Source organism: Gambusia affinis, linkage group LG08 (assembly GCF_019740435.1).
Source record: "Gambusia affinis linkage group LG08, SWU_Gaff_1.0, whole genome shotgun sequence".
NCBI lineage: Eukaryota > Metazoa > Chordata > Actinopteri > Cyprinodontiformes > Poeciliidae > Gambusia > Gambusia affinis.
The window spans coordinates 16,317,983-16,338,091 of NC_057875.1; the positions used below are offsets into that span (position 1 = coordinate 16,317,983).

At 38.2% G+C, this 20,109-nt stretch overlaps 1 protein-coding gene and 1 long non-coding RNA gene across 2 annotated transcripts; one reads left to right on the forward strand and one right to left on the reverse strand.

Annotated features, from left to right (window-relative positions):
* Positions 1–8,506: 8,506 nt before the first annotated feature.
* Positions 8,507–14,204, reverse strand: LOC122835443. The gene is made up of 4 exons (XR_006371311.1): positions 14,002–14,204; positions 13,001–13,072; positions 12,441–12,615; positions 8,507–10,105 (listed from the first exon to the last, which is right to left on the reverse strand). It is a non-coding gene; the product is annotated as an uncharacterized LOC122835443 (long non-coding RNA).
* Positions 13,312–17,022, forward strand: mterf2 (mitochondrial transcription termination factor 2). Its single transcript, XM_044124516.1, has 2 exons — positions 13,312–13,392; positions 15,506–17,022. The coding sequence occupies exons 1-2, from the start codon at positions 13,317–13,319 to the stop codon at positions 16,660–16,662; spliced, it is 1,233 nt and encodes a 410-aa protein (XP_043980451.1). The 5' UTR covers positions 13,312–13,316; the 3' UTR covers positions 16,663–17,022.
* Positions 17,023–20,109: the final 3,087 nt, after the last annotated feature.

The window sequence follows — 20,109 nt, forward strand, 5'->3', positions numbered from 1 at the left end:
ATTAGAAAGGAAAAGCCCCAAGTGACTCATCTTAATCCTTTCTCGCATATCTTTTCAAGCAGGTTGTGGACCTTTAGCTATTCCCCCCCAGCACCTTTGCTCTAAAACCGACCCATCAGCAATGCTCTCTGGTGCATAATTAGTGCCATTAGTTGGAGTCGTCGGCACACTCTTAGACACTATGGCCAGACAGGAGCTGCGCTCTCTTTCTCTCCCTCTCTATCTCTTTATCCCACCAACTGTTTCACGCTCTCAGGGCTCGTAGCCATCACATTTGTTGGAGTAATGGACCTGGCAAATTACAGCAGATCGGCTCTCAGCAGGCTCAGCCTGGCAGCCACCAGGGAGCACGGAGCAGACGTGCTGATTCTACTGAACAAGAGCTCCCGATTGGACAAACAGAACCGCCCCGGGAGCGTTAGCTGTCGGATGAAGCAAGCTGAAATGCCTTGTGTCCAAAGAAAACTTTAGATAATCCTCAGATTGGTAGTCTAGTCACAAAACTGTGCATCTTCTGCAGAACTGAACACAGTAGTGTCTCAGACGACGAGCTCAGTTTTTGACTGAATGCATAGATTATTTTACTAAGTTTTGTCATCTCTGCTATTCCAGTGGCTCCCTGTCTGTGCTTAAACTTAAAACAAAACGGCCTGTGAGCACTGAGAAAGACGCGCACCCACTCCTCCAACATACCCTCCCACACACGCAGATGGTCTGAGGGATGCCGCAGCAATTAAGCCGATCCATTTAAAGTCTCAGACTGTAACAAGCTGAAGGAAGCCTGCTGCAGGAACTCACTGTTCTCTGAGGCATGAACAATTCCTCGCGCTCTCTTGAGACTCCCAAGGGCTTTCTGTGTGACCGAGCCTTTTCTTAATTACACGTGAGAGCGGAAAACAGCTGCTTCACGGCCACATCTGTGTCTCCATTAGTCAACCCTGTGGAGGGCTGAGTAAAAAGCAAACCAGGCTCCTCCTCCTATTATCAGATTTCTCCATCTAATTCAATTTAATTCAGTTTATTTATAATCACATTTCACAATAAATATTGTCTCAAGGCACTTTACCAAAATAAAATCCTTTCATTTATGCATGTATTCCAGCTGATCCTATCAAACAGTGCAGTAAGTTCAGTGTGCTATTATAAATTAGTTTAAAAAGTTTCTATCTAAGGAAACACAGCACTGAGTCACTGATTTACAGCATTCACTCCTTTGCCAGAAACCTACCCAGTCCCTAGGTTTATAAATATGTAAAGATGTACATTACTGTGCAAAAAAAACATAATCTCCTTTTGAATCTTAACAGATTTTGTCACACTATGACCACAAATCTTATTTGATGCACAAACTGGTGGATATTTGTGAAGTGGAACAAAAAGGAAATAGTAACCAAGTTTGAGTTTAATTTTCCTTCATAATTATTCAGAACATCCCCCCAAAAAATCATCTGAAGTTTGATTTTATGGATAGTCAAAGTGTAAAAGACCTTAAGAAATATCAGAACTTCATCATTGTTGCATTATATTTTTAGTGAAACATAACTTTGGAACAACATCAGCAAGACCCCACAGTAATGACTCAATATATTAACAAGATAAACTATTTCTATTTTAAAAGCTGAAAATCTTAATGTATCTAAGAGTTTGGAACATTGTGCACTGAATCCTGACACTGCGTCTGAATCTGCACTGCACCAGAAACTACACAATTACCAAATTAAAACCAAGAATGCAATAAGGTTGTATGATTTACATAAACCAGCAGAGCGAATATTTTTAAACAAACATCATATCTCTTCCTGTGGTGTATTGGCACTGCTGTGGATCATAAATATTTATCAAGGCTCAGAAAGGTTAAATGTGTGGGAGTGATATGATCTGGCAGCTAAGATGCTGCTGAAGCATAACATCTTGGATTTGTAAAATGCAAAACCTTCAGAAAACACCAGAGCTGTGTCTTGACCGCTGAATCTTCCAAAAAAAAAAAAAAAGACAAAAAATACAAAATGAATAGTTTACTTCAAATTAGTTTGGAGCTGTATGCGTCACTGAAGGGAACATAGACTAAATGACTGAAGCATCGTTGTTTTTTTGTCTTTGTATTTTGCCAGTTTGAGAAATTATATTTTTTTATCAGGCAACACGTTGGCTCAGTGAATGGCACTTTTAGCTTGCAGGGTGAAGAGCCGTCGATCATTGCATTCTGGGATCTTTTTTTTTTCCCCCACCAGGGGGTCTTTTTGTGGGCTCTAGTGTCCCTAAGCATTCTGGGATCTTTTTGCATGGACTTTAAATGTTCTTTCTGTGCATGTGTGGGTTCTTCCTCCAGCTTCTTCCCACATAAAAACACATGACAATGTCAAGACCTTGTAAAACATGAAATTTGAATTTATCATCAAAACATAGACGTGATGTCTCGCTTGTGGAAATTTGGTCTAAATACGGCATCATTGTCTTTCTGCCACTTGGGGGCAGTGTCAGCAATACAGTAGAAGATGATTTGTTTCTTAAAGCTTTGCGTATAGCTTTTAAAGGAAGTTGAACTGGTCATAATCCACTATTTTAAATTACCAGTCATAATACATTTTTGATGTTATATTTACCACATCTGCTTTGGCATTTTTGTTACCTTTCACCCTAAGTGGGATGTTGCAGTTGTGCGAAATAGAAAAAAAGCATACATTAATTTTAGATCCTGTTATATAGGGGCGACAGTCTGTAGTTCTCCTGTTAGAAGGTTTTCTGCTGCACATCCCAACAAATTTTGCCTGTAAAAGTAAATCCAGGATAACCTAGTAAAAGAGATTCATCATCTTTATGAATTTCTTTCCAGAAAAATTTAAGGTAAAGTAAATAAATAAGTAAATAAGTAAATTAATAAGCTCAGCTGACTGAAGCAAAGTGGAAAACTGTCCTGTGTCAGATATGTCAAAATTTGACTGAAAACAATAGATTTGACATCATTCATACTAAACAGGAAGAGAATCCCTTCTGCATGTTGTTACAGTGCTCTGCATAACTTCCTCTGGTGTGAAACGATATGAGTCCCCTTGCATGTTTTGTTGTCTCACTTCAGTGTTTGAGATGATTAATCATATTTTAATATTAATCAAATACCACAGGAGTCAGGAAATGCTGTTACATTAAGTTTTAATTGATTTGGGGGAAATGTACTCAAACCAACTTAGCTTTGTGTGAACATATATTCCCATTGGTTTTGTTAAATCACGAAATAACTGAGTCACCACAATTTTTTTGTAAAGGTTACAACAGTGTCAATAGGAAAATTAAAATGTGGTTTGTAGAAGACATGCCTGATGATACAGTAAATATTTTTGGCCTATTTGACGTTAATATGCCTTAACACATTTCAAAGCTGTGCCTTCTTCTTTTCCTTTTTTTATCATGGTGTAATAAACTTAAAATCCTTTTTGAAACCTAGTCTACCTGGTCAACCTGGTCCTGGTCTACTTTTCTCACTTTTATTTTGATGTGATTTTTCTTCTAAAGGATTTGTAGTGTCTCTTTCCTGCACCACCTTTTATCTTATTTTACATTAAACACTGGGAAGAAATGTATTTTAGCATGTACAGTACAAAAATCCAATTTACAATGAAAGTGTGTTTTGAGATTTTTGTATTTATAAAAAAAAAACTATGTACAACAGATGAAAATATATAAATCAATGAGATGAAAGGCAGTAGAAAAAAAATCTCTTCCACCCATCTTATTCCAATAATACATTCAAACAGTAAGGATTTACAAAAAAATTAAACTAAATAGTTGCAGTTGTGTGCAGTTCAATACTTAAAAGTATAAAAATTAGATAAAAAATAACCCCCACATTTTTCTAATATCTGAAAGTGTTTCAACAAACAAGTTTATAAAACTTAATCTATTTAATATTTATTGATGAAATTGTATATTTCATCTAAAAAAAAAATCACGACACAGACCGAGCTGCCAGAACCTGGAAGTGGGTCAGACAAAATTCTGGAGATATCTCATTCCAACAGCAAACGGATTTTCTTTCAAATGTTCACAAGTCTGTTACTTCATGACGTCTTACCACTTATCCAGATTTCACAATAACTTTTACATTATTCATGCTTCACATGAAGTGCGGTCTGTTATTTTAAGGAGACCTGAAGTGTACTGACGACCCAGAGGGAGAGCAGAGGCGTTTCAGTGACCTCGCTGTGCAGGAGCTCTGGGAATAACGACTGCTGCATAACAACTCTCCACATGTTGTTGATTAAGTGGGTTATCAAGGTCTGTAAAGATAATGAGACCAGAATTTTTCCTCTCAGTTTTTTAAGTTTTTGAAATTGAACATGCTTGGGTTACCAAATAATAAAGATGACAAATGTTCAGATTTTTGGTTTGAAAACATTTATGGGCTGCATGGTGGGGCAGTGGTTAGCACCGTAGCCTTGCAGTAATGTTAGGTCTAAGTTACCTAAACACAGACACAAAGAAGAGACAAGAGTCAGGACTTAGTTTTACCTGCAGGGAGAACACAGTTGAAACCCAGTTACAGATTTCGCCCTATGCTTTGAAGCTTCAACTGAGTCTTCTCCTGCTTTTATTAGAAATGGGAAGATCTTAGTTACAGACAGTGGGCAGCCCTGAAGGAAGGGGGAGCAGAAAACAGCTGCACACTCACATGAACACAACTCATTCATACAATCCTCAAAAGCATATTTCATAAGATAAAAGTATAGGTTTGCAGTTCCTCTGGGACAATCAGCTCCCGAATATCTCGTTCATGGTATCCTCCTTTTTCACTCCTCAGCAGGCCGCTTCCAGAGTTTCTGCAAACACTTCAAAACACTCAAAGCACATCACTAAAATGTAAATACAAAGGTAAATAAATGGATGGTACTATGAAATAAAGGTAAAGCAAATAAATGATAATAAAATATAAAATTCTTTCAACAAGTAACATGTCAGTTTTCTCCTTTATTTACAGAAATAATTTACAGCATATAGTACATAGCGGCACAAAGTCCCTCCCTTTACCCAAATGTGGGATCGGTTTACAATCTACTGGCAAATCACAAACAGTTGTCTTGGAAGATTACCCATAGCATTACATGGGACAGTCACATTCTGTAGCAAAGGTCTGACCACCTGTGGATTTCTGTCTGCAGCATTACCATTTGGCTGTGGGGTGAAAGCAGGATGAGAAAACAGCAAAACATTTTCTGATACTCCAGACATGTCCAATCATTCTTTCTATAAAGACATTCTACAAAAAATATATATAAATAAATAAATAATACTTTTTAAGGTGAGAGGAGGATGGTGGTCATCTTCGATTATTGTAGTTAAAAAATATATGCAATTCACATTTAAGTTCAATTAAAAACTAATCTAAATTTAAAACAAATTCAAATCAAATTTAAGATTTAAAACTGAACTTAGTTTGCCTTTGTTTATCTAATTAATTCACAATTTCCGGTTTGGCCTTGTCATGGTCACTATCCCAGCCTTTGGGTGAAGGATGGAATAAACCCAGGGGCAAATTTACTGTCCATCCCCACACTGACATCTAAGATTCATGTAGAGTTGCAAATTAAGTTTACAAATATGTTTTTGGACTTTGAAAGAAAACCACAGCACAAGGGAAAACCCTTGAATTTGTTGTTTTGAATCAATCAAATGTTTGTCTGCAGAGAGGACAAACATGTGAGATAATATAATTATATCTTATCAATGCTGGCGCCAGTTATTCTTTAACATTGCAACACGCCAGCAAAATTCTCAATTCTGACAATCCTGGATGTTTCACAAAAATGTTTTTTCTAAGAAACCGAAGTGATGGTGTCTTTTCAGCAACTGTTAGCGTTCTGTTAAACCATATCTGCTTAGACTTTGGAAAGTTTTGAAGATCCACCTCTTCTTATTTTGCATCGAATCTTGCAGAAGTTGAAAGCTGAATTGTTGGTTATTATGTTCCTAGCAAGTGTTGCCGCTTGAATTCTTTCAGAATCTAATTACAATCTGCCATGTTTTTCTCTTCCCTGAAACAAGCCAAGCAATGCCGTGACTTTGAAGCAGTCAAACTGGTTTTTGCAGATCACTGAGTCTCACCTAGCACGCAATGCAAGAGAAGACACCACACTGTACCCTTAAAAGCTTAAGATGAAAGAGAAATAATTACTGCTTTGTCTTTTTTAAAAAGCTTTCTAAAATATTTTCAGGAACAAGAGACATTTTTAAAGAAGACGTCACAATTTACGCTGATTTTCTGTAGGAAGTCCTAAGTTACTATTAAGAAAACTAAAAAAAAGAGTGTTAACAGAAACTGAAAGCATACACTTAAGTGACTATTTACATACACCAAATGTAATCAAAAGACTTTCACATGATAAATATTTTTAAAACAAAGTTTATAGACAGGATGGTCAAATAAAACATCTAAACGTAAACCTAGAAAGTATTAAACATTATCCTCATCATTTTGTTTTAAACTCTCTGTACAATCAAAATTCCCTTCAGTTACTTTACCTCTGTTTTTGTTTTGTGCAAAAACAGGTGTTTTCTTTTTCACTATCACTATGACTACAGCTGCAATAACCAGAAACACCAGTCCCACGATCACTCCGTACACAACGTGAGACCCAGAGTCATTTGTAGGGAAAGTTGTAGGGAAAGTTCTAAGGATAAATCTACCGACAGATGCAGATTTTAATATAAACTCCTGTTTAAAGAAGCACCTATCTGAGTCAGTGTGTTCATCTTCGCTGAAGTAGTTTTCATTCGTGCCTTCCTCATAATCGTTTTCTTCAGCAGTGTCATCATCCTGGAATTCTTTCAAAACAACACATCTGTACATCCGTTCATCCCGGCTGCTCAGGTTAGAGATGGTCAGCAATCCAGAATTAGACAGTTCCACTCTACCTTCCAGGTCTTCTGGGATGGAGAAAAACTCGTATGTGTCACCAATGATTTCATAGATGTCTGCTTCTACATGGCGGAACCACTGGACTCTTCTAAGATTATCCAGGTCAGAAGCACATTCCAGTGAGACACTTGATTCTTTAAAGTCAACCTCTTTCAATGATCCACTTTTGGGGCATAGAAACAAAGAGTACTCAATCTCAAATGTTGGACTGATGCATGTGTAAGTCCCTTTGTGTTCATCAGAAATAACAGGGATTATTAAGGAGAAGCTGATTGGTTCGTCACCAGCTGATATGTACATCTCATTGTTCCTCGGGCTGCTGCTGTTAAGTTGTCCCTGTGGAGTTTCCCACCACAGTTTTTCAACATCACCACCACATTTTAGAACTACTGCTTCCCCTTCGGAGACATAAACCTCTTTACTGTAACTGTAGTCGGGAAGGAATAGGTTTTGGAAACCAAGGCAAGTCTCACCTTGAAACACAGAGCAGTGAAACTGTGGAGAATTCTGGAACACAATTTTATTCACCATGAGCACAGCACCGTTTTCTCGGGCCTCCACAGAATCCTGCAGGTCTTTCATCACCGGCTCCAGTGAAACACTGCTGTCCAGCAGGAGTATGGGCTTGTAGTCAGGCTGTAGTTCCAGATACCAACGCACAAAAGTTCCCTCCTGACCAACAGAAGAGCTTTGGCAGCGAATATCCGCTCCACCTTCCATATTCACTTTGATCTCTTCAGCTGAAATCTCTTCTTTGCAGACGAAGAGCTGCTCCACACGCTTGTTGACCATTGTATGATTCTGCCAGCATTCTCTCCTGTAGATCCCAGAGTCCAGGTCTGTAAGTTCATCAATCTGGATCCCAAGCAGATTGTCATCTTCAATCACCTGAATTCGACCGTCCAGGTCCTTGGGAGGTGTGTTGGGCAGATTCTGGTTCGAGGAGTTACCCAGTAGTTGTTCTCCGCTTGTAGCAGATCTGTAAGCAAGAAGATAATCCGCTCCAAAACAATAACCCATCACAACATTGCCGCCCTCCTCCCTAAACACAATCTCTGGCCCCTGACTGCAGACCCGACCGAGGAGGAGGAGGAGGGAAAGCAAAAGGTCTGTGATCTTTGTGCAGGTCATGTTGGTTGTCTTGCCACTTCCACATCACAACTGGGCTGAGCTTGTACAGTCTCTGTTTTATGTATCCACCTTAGTATTTCACTTGTTCCGCCTCCTATTCATTGTGTTGTCTTCCCCTTTCTAAAGCAAACCCAGTGACACCTTCCCACACAAACAAATATCAGAGGAGGGCAGCAGCAACAGGTGGAACTAAAATAAAGAAAGTTATTTTATCGTGACAAGCTCTTGTTAGGTTGGTCATTAAGTTCTCACCTGATTGTAGTTTGACTAAGATGGTTGCTGTTTTGACAGGTTTTCTCTCAACACCAGAACTACAGAGTCACCAAACAGGATGCGGGAGTGTTTAAAAGCTTTCTTTGAAAGACAGTTTCGTGCAAGCAAGCTTACTGGCACATTTGTAAATGCATGCAATGTTGTTTTTTTTTCTGTTATTATTACTAAAAATCATTATAGGTTCATTGAGTCAACAGAACAATCTGAACTGAATCTAGATGTAGATAAAAATCACATACAGGTTCAGGAAGGTTCCAGGTTCCAGGAAGCTGTGAGTGTCTTATTTCAATTGTAGGTGTAATGCAAGAAAACGACCAGCTCTCAAACTTTTACCTAAGGTGTGTTTCACGTCTGATAAAGATTGGGAAACATGATACACAAGAAGATGAATGAAAAATCTTTTTATTAGAGTGCCAGTAAGAGCAGACACAGCTGCTCAGAAGTCCTCTTAGATTGGGCCTTATTGGCACAGCGTTTCTCTATAAGAGCCATGTTTCTGTGCTGAATCACTACAGAATTTGTACTTTCACTACACTGTGCCTTTAAATGGAAAGCATTGTTTCTCAGGTGGAGGAAGGTTTTTTTTTTTTTTTTTTTTTTTCTTCCGTATCAAAGTCCACTTTGGCAAGATAATAAAATTGCACTTTGCCCTTCAAGCATTTATTGATGTGATCTTGATAATAAATGTACAAGTGGTAATATCTAAAAATGAATCTAGGTCCGCCGTATTGAAGTAAGTCAAAACACAAAGTAAAACTTAGACTAAAATCTTCTATTAAGTTGTGCATAATTAAAAATCATTTCAGTTTTTGTTTCTTCTTCATGGAGGCCCATAACTTGCATGACATGGACAAAAAATTACATTACTAACATCCAAAAGCTTCTAAAAATCCCTCTTTGTTTATGTATATCAGAAGTAGATTGTTTTAGCTTAAGCCTCACATCTTTTCAAGGAAGGATATGATTATGTGTATAATTAAGGTTCAGTTTCTTTGTATGGCGCTAGTTGACAACAAGAGTCATTTCAAAGCACTTAACAGGACAAAGCTGCTCAAAGGACTATATTTTACATTAAAAGTTATGCTGCAGTCCCATGGGGAATTGCTACTTGTCCTGTTCAGTGACCAAGTTTACTATCATTAGCTCAGATAAATAATAATTCTCTGTGTAGAAATATTAAGCATTGGCTTGTCTTTTATGACTCAGCTTTATTGGCCATACCTGTCAAATAGAGTTATGAATGTTCAAAATCTATAGCTGTCAGGATGCCATGGATACTGCCAGAAGATTCTGGCAGTATCAGGAGAAAAACACTGAAGCTGCATTTAGAGGTTATTTCTACTGGCATAGGAGATACGTAGCTCTCTCTTTACACTATTGAAACGGATCAAGTTGACACAAATGCTTTGCCAGTACTGTTTTTATGAACTGGCACCATAGAGAGTGGACCACTCAGTAGGTTGTGTAACTCTTTGACTCAATTAATCTCCATTCTTTCGGTGTCCCCTTTAAAATTTTGTAATAAAGGAAGGGGGAGAAAGTAAGCAGTGTGTACAGCTTCACTTCTTAGCGGTATTTGACTAGCTCTGATTTTAGTGTGATGTCCCCACATGCTTGCTCACCAAGTTCATCCTTACTAAAAGAAATCTCCTGACTAGATTGGTGACTTTAAATCCACAGACTATAAACCTCAGGTAGATTTTTTTCCTTGTTTGGGTTTGACATCAAAACAGCTGCTCCCCTCCTGGGCTGTTCATGGGCCAATCAGATGACTTCAGAGTTCCTTCAGGGCTGTAGTGTGTGAAAAGAGACCTCATTTATCACACTGACATCGGCAACAGCGTCAATTTTAAATTCAACCTGAGTTTCATCAGCCTTCAGCTACAGTTCATGATTCCTTTTTCTCATTTTTATGACACTCAAAACATGCAAGATATGAGACTGGTTGATCATTTGTCTCTGAAACCTAGTTTAATTATCTGTGTCGACACACTCTGGCCCACTGCCCCATTTTATGACAGCTGTGACACACAGCTTTCTTTGCAGCGCAGATAACATATTAAGCTGTACTTTTAACATTTCCCACATTTATCTTAATTTCCCCCTTCCTTATGTCCGTCTAGTTTTCTGTGTTGTGATTTCGAGTGCATGCACCTCTTTTTCTTTTTTCCTAAACAGATCCCTACAGTTTAGGGATGAATTCATGTGGTTGTTTTGCATGATGTTTTCTGTGTTTAACATAATGTAGGTTTTCCCCACTGATAAAAAAAAGTAAACGTACTTTTTTCGTATGGACATGGAACTTTACACCTTGTGACAAATGTGAGTCTGGTTATTTATTTAACTGTTTATCCAGCACTTATCATTCTATGTCATGTTAATATGTAATGCATTTTCCTTATCACAGTAAAAATCATAGAAATGTTATTGCAGATCAGTTAATTTTTAACGGGAAGCTGTGATGTAAGAGTACAATAAACTAGAATTTTCAAACATAGGCCATCACAATGCAGCATTTTAATTGTCACATTTATTATCCTTTGCCCTGTTACTGTTGTCAGTGGGGGGATGGACTTACAGGCAAATTCTAGCAGTAAAAGATGATTCATTCAGTATGAGACTTGCATCCATTGAATATATGCTCGTAATTCACGTACAAAGGAGATAACATTACAAATAGCTTTTGTGTTCAGTGTACAAAATATTCTTACACTACAGAGAATAGAGTTGCTGGTGTCTTGTTCTTCTTCTGGTTTACTGTTAGTTTTATGATGTAACAGGATACACGCCATTCAACAAGATACACTTTTGTCTTGGCTGTTTAAAGAATATTTTCCCAAAAGTCTTTCTGGTCATTTTAAAAATCTCTTTCTGTATTTTGCTTGAGTCCTAAAGCCTTGAAGATTGCTTTGGTACCCTTTTCAGACTAGAAGGTATTGACTTTTTTCTCATTTGCTTTCACATTTCTTCAGATCACCTCATAATATATTGCTTTTTAACACCTATCAGCAAACTTTACACTGATGTGTGCAGTTAAATTTCTTAGCTCTACAGGTCTAGCTATAACCAACCCCAGTGTGGCATAGGGAAATGGAATTACACAATTAAACTAAATCAATTATTTCTCAATTTAACAAAAGGTGGTGTGTGTGTGTGTGGGGGGGGGGATGGGGGGGATTCATTTTTCACACAAAGCCTGATTGCTTTGGATGGGGTTTTCCAACCTATAATTAAAATCATCCCTCAAAAGCTAAATTTGGGGTTTATAATAGAAGCTGTAAATCTGACAAATAGCCCCTCACATGACTGTATTCGCTGTATAATATATCCTGTATTCACAACACAGCCATGATTAAGCTTGGTCTTTAACTTTTTCTTTTCACAAAAAGAAAGCGAAAGAAATTTAAAGCATGAGAATGACTCGTAAAAATCAGTTCAACAATGTCTGAGTCAGAGACTATTTCTTAGCTGGAAATCCCCGTATTTACCCAGATTCATTTGGTTAAAAAGATTAGTAAAATACCCTTACATCACAAGATAGTGGAAACTTTGTGGTGTGGGAAGGAGTGAAGAGGTATTCAGACTAGGCTGACAGGAATCTCTTGTTTTATTCTGTTTTGTTATTAGTGCCAGTTCTGTAAGGTGGGAACATTCTAATGGACCTCACACAAAGTTAAACATTAGAGAAACCACAATACGTCCGCAAACAAAGCAAAAGTCTCATTTGTCAGAGCATCTTGACAGAGACCTGTAGTCTCTTCTATGTGAAATGATTATCGTTCTTTCTTTATTCACGTTTGATTTGTCTACTTTGAATGCATGTTTAAGTTTTTAAATCCGCTATAAAACATCTGAATAAAAGCTATTGAGACAATTAGCAGGTTGAGTGGGAATGTGACAAAAGATGTGTATCTTTGATTCCACTCTAAGGAATTTCCCATGAAAGTCATGAAATCCACAGACAGTGCTGAAACAAAACCATCACATTTATCTCTTTATGTGTGGACATCTGTCAAAAAATTAAAAAAATTACTGAAATAAGTACAATTCTAGCACCAATCTGTTTTCCCTTGGGGTAAATAATCAGTTTACTAGCACATAAACTGTAATGGACCCAGATACTCACATCAGCAGCAGCAGGTCCTGTTTGGCAGAGGCAACAGCTTGCAGAGCTGATGATCAAGCATCATGATTAAGCACCAACTGTGAAAAACTCTCCATGTGTTTGGTCCAATTCAGTCTGGCGCTGATTACACTCATCAGGACCCCTCGTGCTCCAGGGTTTGGAGGCGCACCAACTGCTGTTTGAGATCCAAATTTTTCCAAAAATTATTTGATTACTGGACATATGGGGGGAAATAAATTAGCAGAGTTTTAAAAAGGTGAGAGCTGCAAAGTAGCATGAGTACTGGGGAAAAAAATAACAAAGAGGGTTTTCTTTTTGCTAGTCAGCAATTAAAAAAATATATATCTAATGTTGAGAATAGAAAAAGCAAAAGTTGCAAGTTGTGTGGTAATACCTGTGCTAATAAAGGAGAAATGTGTACTCTTTAAATAAATAAAAAAAGTGAAGTCTTAACTAAAATGTTATGCTACTTTCTATTGTTTAAAGGGGATATTATGTAAAATTGACTTTTTTGAGCTTTATATCATGTTATGATGTTGTTGAAATCATCAAAAACATACCTGGAGTGTTGCTTTGATTTTTTTCATGTTTGAGAAATCTTTGAATCTCCAGTAGCAACCATTTGGGAGTGCCTAAAAGCCACAGTAAATCATCAACTCAAGTTTATCTGCCTAGCACCTTTCAGCTGTTCAATGACTACATTTGTAGTAGTTGGTAACTCCAGCCTGCTTAAGGGAACATAATGCTCGACAAATTAGCTGGCTATTAATTAGCTTGTTAAAACTATATACATGGTTTTTCATTTTCCAAAAAACCCCCCAAAATATTTCCAATGTTTTGTATCAGTTGCAGTTTTTGCGATACCATTTGCCGCCAATGTGTGTCACTATTTTCAGCCACACTAGAAATGTGTTTCATAACAAAACGTCACATCCTCTGACCGCTGCTAAAGGTAATTCATTTAACTTACAAATGTACTCCTGTATTACTCTATATTTTAAGTAATGTCAATTCTTCAGTTAAATACATATGTTTCTAAACCTATAAAATCCAGCCCATTACTTAGTCCATATGCCTCCTGCAGTGTATCGGAGGTACTTTAGTGTCATCCAGCTGTTAGCTTCCAAGCAATACTATATTCGTATTTATTGTGTGACAGATTAAAAAGCGTATCAGTTTCAAGGTTGTTTCGTGTCGTCAGTCATTACTGAGTCAGACCAGACATTCATGTTTGTTCATGCTATCTCCTTTATCTCGATTTGGCATTAACCGAAGAAAACCCATTATATCCAACCACAACAGGGTTCATGTTTTTATAAATGTAAGGTCGAGTTAACGTTGAGTGACATGAATCAGTTTAGTGTAAAATAAATAAGCCTTAGATGTTTTTTAAAAATGTATTTATCATAAATTATTTATTTTTAGGAGATGTAATCACAGCAGGCTTAAAGTGTTGGTTCAGGATGATAGGGCTGCGTGTTTAGCTTACAGTGGAAAAATAATTGGGGCATAGCATATTTCTGTGAAGGTTTATTGTGTAAATGAAGATGAGGTAATTTACCAGAGAAATTGCAGAGATGGGTTGAGTCTTCTCTGGTTAAATGGAGCGTTAGAGTAAATGCTCCCCCTCCCCCACCTGATGCTCAGATCAGTAAGGTGACTGAAAGAAAGCTATTCCACAGTGAATTGATGTGCTACCGATTTCTTTGCCATACAAAGAAACCTGGAATGGAGTAGTGGAACGGAGTGGAAATGTGATCACAATGCACTGTAAGCTATGTAATGTGTTTTGAGGCAGTTGACCAAAATCCCGGACGATTTTGAAATTCCCCCCGGACATTTTTTTAGGTCTGAAAAGTAGGACATGTCCGGGAAAAAGAGGACGTCTGGTCACCCTATCTTCTAGTCCATTGTCACTGCTGAGAAAGACTGATTCAGATCTTTGATCACATGTCTTGCCCAACAACACAAGGTGTTTGATGACGTGAAAACTGAAGAAAAAAAAAACAAAACAAAACAAAAAAAACACTATCTATCACTCCTTATAAGGAAAAGCTGCTTTAAAGCTACAGTTGAAAAGCTATTTATATAAAACTGGTGTGCAGGTGAATGACATAAAGAATAGAAAATGAAATAAGAAAGTGATAAAAAAACAAACAAATGGTACCAAAAAGGTAAATAATATGAACAATAAAGTCAGTGATAAAAGGCACAGAATAAACAATGACCAGTCATGCTCTCTGGATAGTGAAAGCCGGCTTAAAAAGATGAGTTTTTAACAGAGATATGAAGTCATTTAAAGATCTAGCAGACCGCACAGAAAAATGGAGACTGTTCCAAAGAGTAGGGGCTGCAGCTGAAAAAAAGAGAAAATAAATATATATATATATAAATTAAAAAATAATAACTGCAGCTCAACAGACATGCTGCTCACGCCTCTTAACAAGCCAACTGTTTTAAAAAACAGTACTTAATTATAGAGCTGCACAATGTATCACATATATATTGTGCAGCTGAAATAATATAAGTGTGTCACATGAACCTATCACGTGACTACACAACAATTTGTTTCAGCAATAGATTGACTGAAATTTTAGAAATAAAGTACTTTAGATTTAACATGTTGCATGTGCTATAAGTATATATATATATATATATAAAAACAACAACACAGAATTACGTACAAAAGGTAAGATTACAGCTTGCAATCAATTTTTCTCTACAACATATTGGCTCCTTAATCCTTGACTTCATCTTTCTGCTCCGTTCTACATCTTTTTTCCTAAAATGTTGAAAGTTCATTAAAGATACATTTGGAAAGAGGTGAATGGTGACAATAAATGTCGATTTTCTTGTGAATAATATCAGCTCATCAAGCAATAGCCAAAGAAAGTAATTCAATTTATGTTATTTTATATTCATGTTGCAGTGAATGCAGCATGACGTAAAGTAAAACAGAAGTGCAGATAAAATCAGAAAGTCTGTTTATGACTCCACCTGTTTGAACCAGTTCTCATCACTGAGCATCCTCATTTGATTGTTATTTTTATTGTCTTTTATCACAGCAACTGAGCAGCCAGAGGACTTTGTCTCAATGTTGCGGTTGATTGCAACATCCTTGTGCCTCCGATGTCAACATGCCCCACTTTTACTTTCAAACCTCAGGGCATGTTCAACACTCAGCTCTGTGGAAAATCAACAGACTGTGGAAGCTCTCTATGAGCTGTCTGTGGACATCCAGAAAGTTCGGAAACTTAAAGGATGGGTGCTACACCAAAATCCAGCCTACACTAAGGAGGTAGCCAGCCTGCTGAGAGACATGGGTGCCTCAATCCCCATCATCGCTCACATCTTGGCTGTTCACCCGGAGGCCGTCCTCTGTAATCCGGAGCAACTGCAGGCCCAGCAGGAGCTGTGGATGTCTGTCTGTCCAAACCACAGAGAGCTGATTGGTATCATTGAGAAATTCCCAGCCTCCTTCTTCTCCGCATCTAGTCACCTAGAAAACCAGCGGAGAAACATTGCTTACTTCCAGAGCCTGAACCTCAACAAGAGGATCATTACCAAACTAATGGCCAGTGCTCCACAGAGCTTCTACAGGCCTGTTGAGCAGAACCAGCTGATGGTCTGCACCCTCCAACAGGCCTACACGGAGCTGGGTGGCGACGAAGCCAACATGAGAATATGGCTGCAGAAGCTGCTGAGCCAGAACCCGTTTGTTTTGCTAAAGCCACCGGCGGTGCTGAGGCAGAATCTGCTGTTCCTCAAAGACAGAGGGTTCACCTCCAGCGAACTCCTCCGTCTCCTCTCCAAACTGCGGGGCTTCGTCACCGAGCTGAATCCGGACAGCATGTGTCGGACCCTGGCTTTCTCCCAGGAAACCATTGGCTGCTCTGACGCAGAGCTGAGGGAGATTATCCTCAAGTGTCCGGCTCTGCTTTACCATCCAGAATCCACTCTGGCTGAGCGCTTGGAGGGCCTCCTCAGCGCTGGGATCGGCATGCCTCAAATCATACAGACTCCAACCGTCCTGGAGCTGACCACACAGATCGTAAATTACCGTATCCACTGCCTGAAGAGTCGCGGCTACGACGTTAGCACAGGGAGTCTAGACATAATAAACGGTACCAAGAAAGACTTTGAGATGAACTTTGGGAAACTGCAGCTGCGTAGAGAGAGACCACTTTTTAACCCTGTCGCCCCTTTAAAAGGTGATGACTGAGCAAATGTTGGAGTCACGAAAGCATGAATTGAGAATAATTCTTTGTAGTATGTGGTCTTGATGCGTACTTTTTCATTTGTGCCTGTATCACAATACAGTGTCTTAAATCTGATGGTGTTCTTCATTTGCAGTTGGTTTTTCATGGCGGCAATCCAAAGTGCATCAGATTTGCCTTAAATTATAAATGAAATAGTAACCTGATGTGAATTTTCAAGTCTAAGATTGAACCTGTGCGAAGACTGAGACTTACATTTTGTTCAGTCACCTAAAGGTAAAACTTAATAATACAAATACTTTCAACCTGCTGCCAAAACTCCAATATTTTGGAATGTAAAGTGAAATAAACCCAATTAAAACATCCTCAGTGGGTTCTGTGTCACTATTTATGCTTTTTTTTATGCTTGTTTGGATTGTGTTTACAATAGGGGAAATTCATATTTCAAACTAGTTTGGACCAGAACATTTTTTTATGGGTGCAGTTTTTTTCACTCTTACCTTGAAGGAAAAAGATTGGAGGCTCAAATCCTAACCAGGGCCTTTCTGCTTGGAGTTTGCATTTCATTAGAAGTTTACATTCACTGGACATAAATTTTTGGTTTTTAAATACGCATTTTAACTCGCCTTCCTCTAGGGAGAACTGATTACCCAACAAACAACGTCAATGAATTTATCAGAGTTTGAAGGAGTCACAGTAAAGTTTTATAACATCGGATTACGTCGACAACAGTTGAGGATGGTGGTGGCAGCGTCATACTGAGGGTCAGCTTTGCCAAGATTCCAATTCATTCAAATGAGCTGTACCAAATCTGACACTAAAAACAAGTTGTCTAATATTCACCCAGATTTTTTTCATGTCTGCAAAAGGTTTTTGATTCCTCTGTAACCAAAATGTAGTTGGGATGTATCTTAATAATTCAACCTGTATGAGCAAAATTTATATTAACGTCAATTAAATTGTAGTTGTGAGAAGCGATTGAAGTTGATTGTTGCATTATTCTTCCACATTCAAAAACTAAGTCTTTAATGTGTCTTGATGTGCATAATGAGTGCATTTAGACTTTGTTACATCTATCTTTTCTTTTTATATGCGCTGAGTTTAATGCTTAACAACCATTTGCAAAACGCTTTAGCCATCAGCTCTGCAAGCTGATTTTCAGTTTACATCTGCCTCAGATTTCAAACCTTTTGAACTTAATCGTCCTATCAATAACTGGCATTAATATGTTGAAAGCTGAAGTATTTTTTTGCCTCAGCCACCAGAACAGGGTGATACTTTACTGTAAGCTGCTACTGCAATTGCAGGAAATTATATCTATCTTTTGACTTAGGCATGTGGTTTTCCTAATTAAGCCTAACAGCACCGTGCTGTTATTACAGTGTAAATCTTTATTGGAAGAAATGAAGGGGAAAATGTGATGACAAAAAGACAAACGCAGCGCCTTATTGATGTCTATCAGGTTTTCTTTTCCAGACAAAGGCTGGGTTTTTTTTTTCCCCCAGTTGAGGAAAAAATTTCACAGCTCATTAAAACATCTCACCGTTACAATAACTCCTCATAAAAGCTCTGCTTGACATAACAGCGTAATGACAGACGTGCTGAGATGCTGTCAAATGTATTATTGAGCACAACTGAGGCTTTTCAGCCCATTTTATTTACAGCTGGAGTCTCAGTTTTACAGGGCTCTCTGCAACCCTTCCCCAGAGGGAAAAAAAAACATAGCTCAGAGTTTTATTGTTGCTCTGCAGATGGAAGGTCTTTATTATAAGATACTAATAGTGCCACTTAGTTATCGCTTTAATGAACTCAAAACATCAACATAAGATGAGATTTGGGTCAGTAGTGGTTTATTTGAATGTACTTCCAAGCTTTAATTTAGTGTTTATTTAAACATAAAAGGAATTTTAGACCATTCATGCAAAACTGACCCTTATGTTTGACCTTATTCCCGAAAGGGTTTGCTGTCCCTAAATCTAAGATGCTTCTGAAAAGGTTTTGAGTGAGGGCTGGATGTAAGAAATCCCCTCCCCCCCCTTTAGCTCTCCCTATAGGGGGGGAAGATGTCATATTATGCATTGTCTACATCAAGAGGCCATGTTATAATGAATCTGCTGTGATGTTTGTGCCCATGCAAAGCCCTTGAAACACAAAGTGGCTTTTTAATGAGAGCTAGCTTCTCCTCTAATGAAGCCACGACTTTACGCCTCGAGGTTCCCTCGCTCTCTCAACGGGGGGTCATGACTGAGACAGAGGATGTGTGCCTCCAGAGTTGTGCGGTTGGACGTTAACAACTTCCTCTTCCCATCTGCTGCCTTCGGCATCACTCACTGCGGTCGTGTAGTCAGGACGATAGCCAGCGGGCAGGTGATGCAACACTGAGTGCATCTGGTAATGAAACCAAGCCGAGCAGATGGATGTCTGACCAGAGTTCATTTTTCCAACCATTCACAACATGGGAAGCCTGAGGGGCAACAACACTACCACCAGTATGATGTGCTGAAGGTCTCTAATTTTCACCGGCAGTAACTTTACCTCGCTACTCTGATTGGTTATGGTTTATGTCTGTCTTCAATGCAGAGTAATAAAAACAAGGAGTTAATCAGGATGAGTCAAGGTGAGATAAGGCCTGAGGTATTTCTCATTTGGTGTCCTTCCCTCCTCTGTTGACAGCTCATTTCATACTAAGCTATTGAATTACTCAGACAAGCCTGAGAGGTTAATATGAGTGCATGTGAATCTTTTTTTATTTCATACAAGCCCAACTTAGTGCACTACAACAGAAACAAATTAATGTTTTCATGTCCTGAATTGTCCATTTACTTTGTCAGGGGGAGTCTCCTTTTCAAACTGCTTACATGGGTAGAGAAAAAAGCTGACATTCAAACTACACACACATTTTCACTCACAAAAGCAAGATTAATGTTTTGTTGAAAGTGATTTGCATGTCAGTTTTCTCTCTCCCTTTATGCTCCATCAAAGTGTTTCCATCCCATCAGTGTGTCTTAGCTCTCCCTATAGACCAAATGTCATGCATCCGGAAGAAAATAAAAGACCCAGTTTTTGATGTTCAATGACAAAACTAAAATAAAATTTTGCATTAAACATGTGAGATTCTCAAAAAAAACATTTTATTATTCTGTTGCTATGAGACTGACATGATCTGCTCATTATGAAGTTTATCATTTTGACAAACATTTAAGCTCTTGTTTTTGACATTCGTTGTATTTCTCTTGGTCAGGGGAGGGCCACATACGTTTTCCAATAAATTGGGCTTATTATAGAGTTCTTGAGGTACATAAAGAAAGAATATGAGCAGTTGCAAATTGAAGATTTTTAGAGCAGAATCAGATCTTGTAAAAGCCTAAATAGTGCAAAAAACCCCCAAAACAAAACAACAAAAAAAACAAATGTAAAGGTTAGTACTGCCCAGAGATAGATTTTGACCCCAG

What these genes read in the sequence shown, in the direction of transcription:
- mterf2 (XM_044124516.1), top strand. Translation starts at nt 13,317, where the DNA reads ATGTGTGTCACTATTTTCAGCCACACTAGAAATGTGTTTCATAACAAA. An exon ending in TCCTCTGACCGCTGCTAAAG is followed by an intron (nt 13,393 to 15,505) that starts GTAATTCATTTA and finishes CTTTTATCACAG; the next exon opens with CAACTGAGCAGCCAGAGGAC.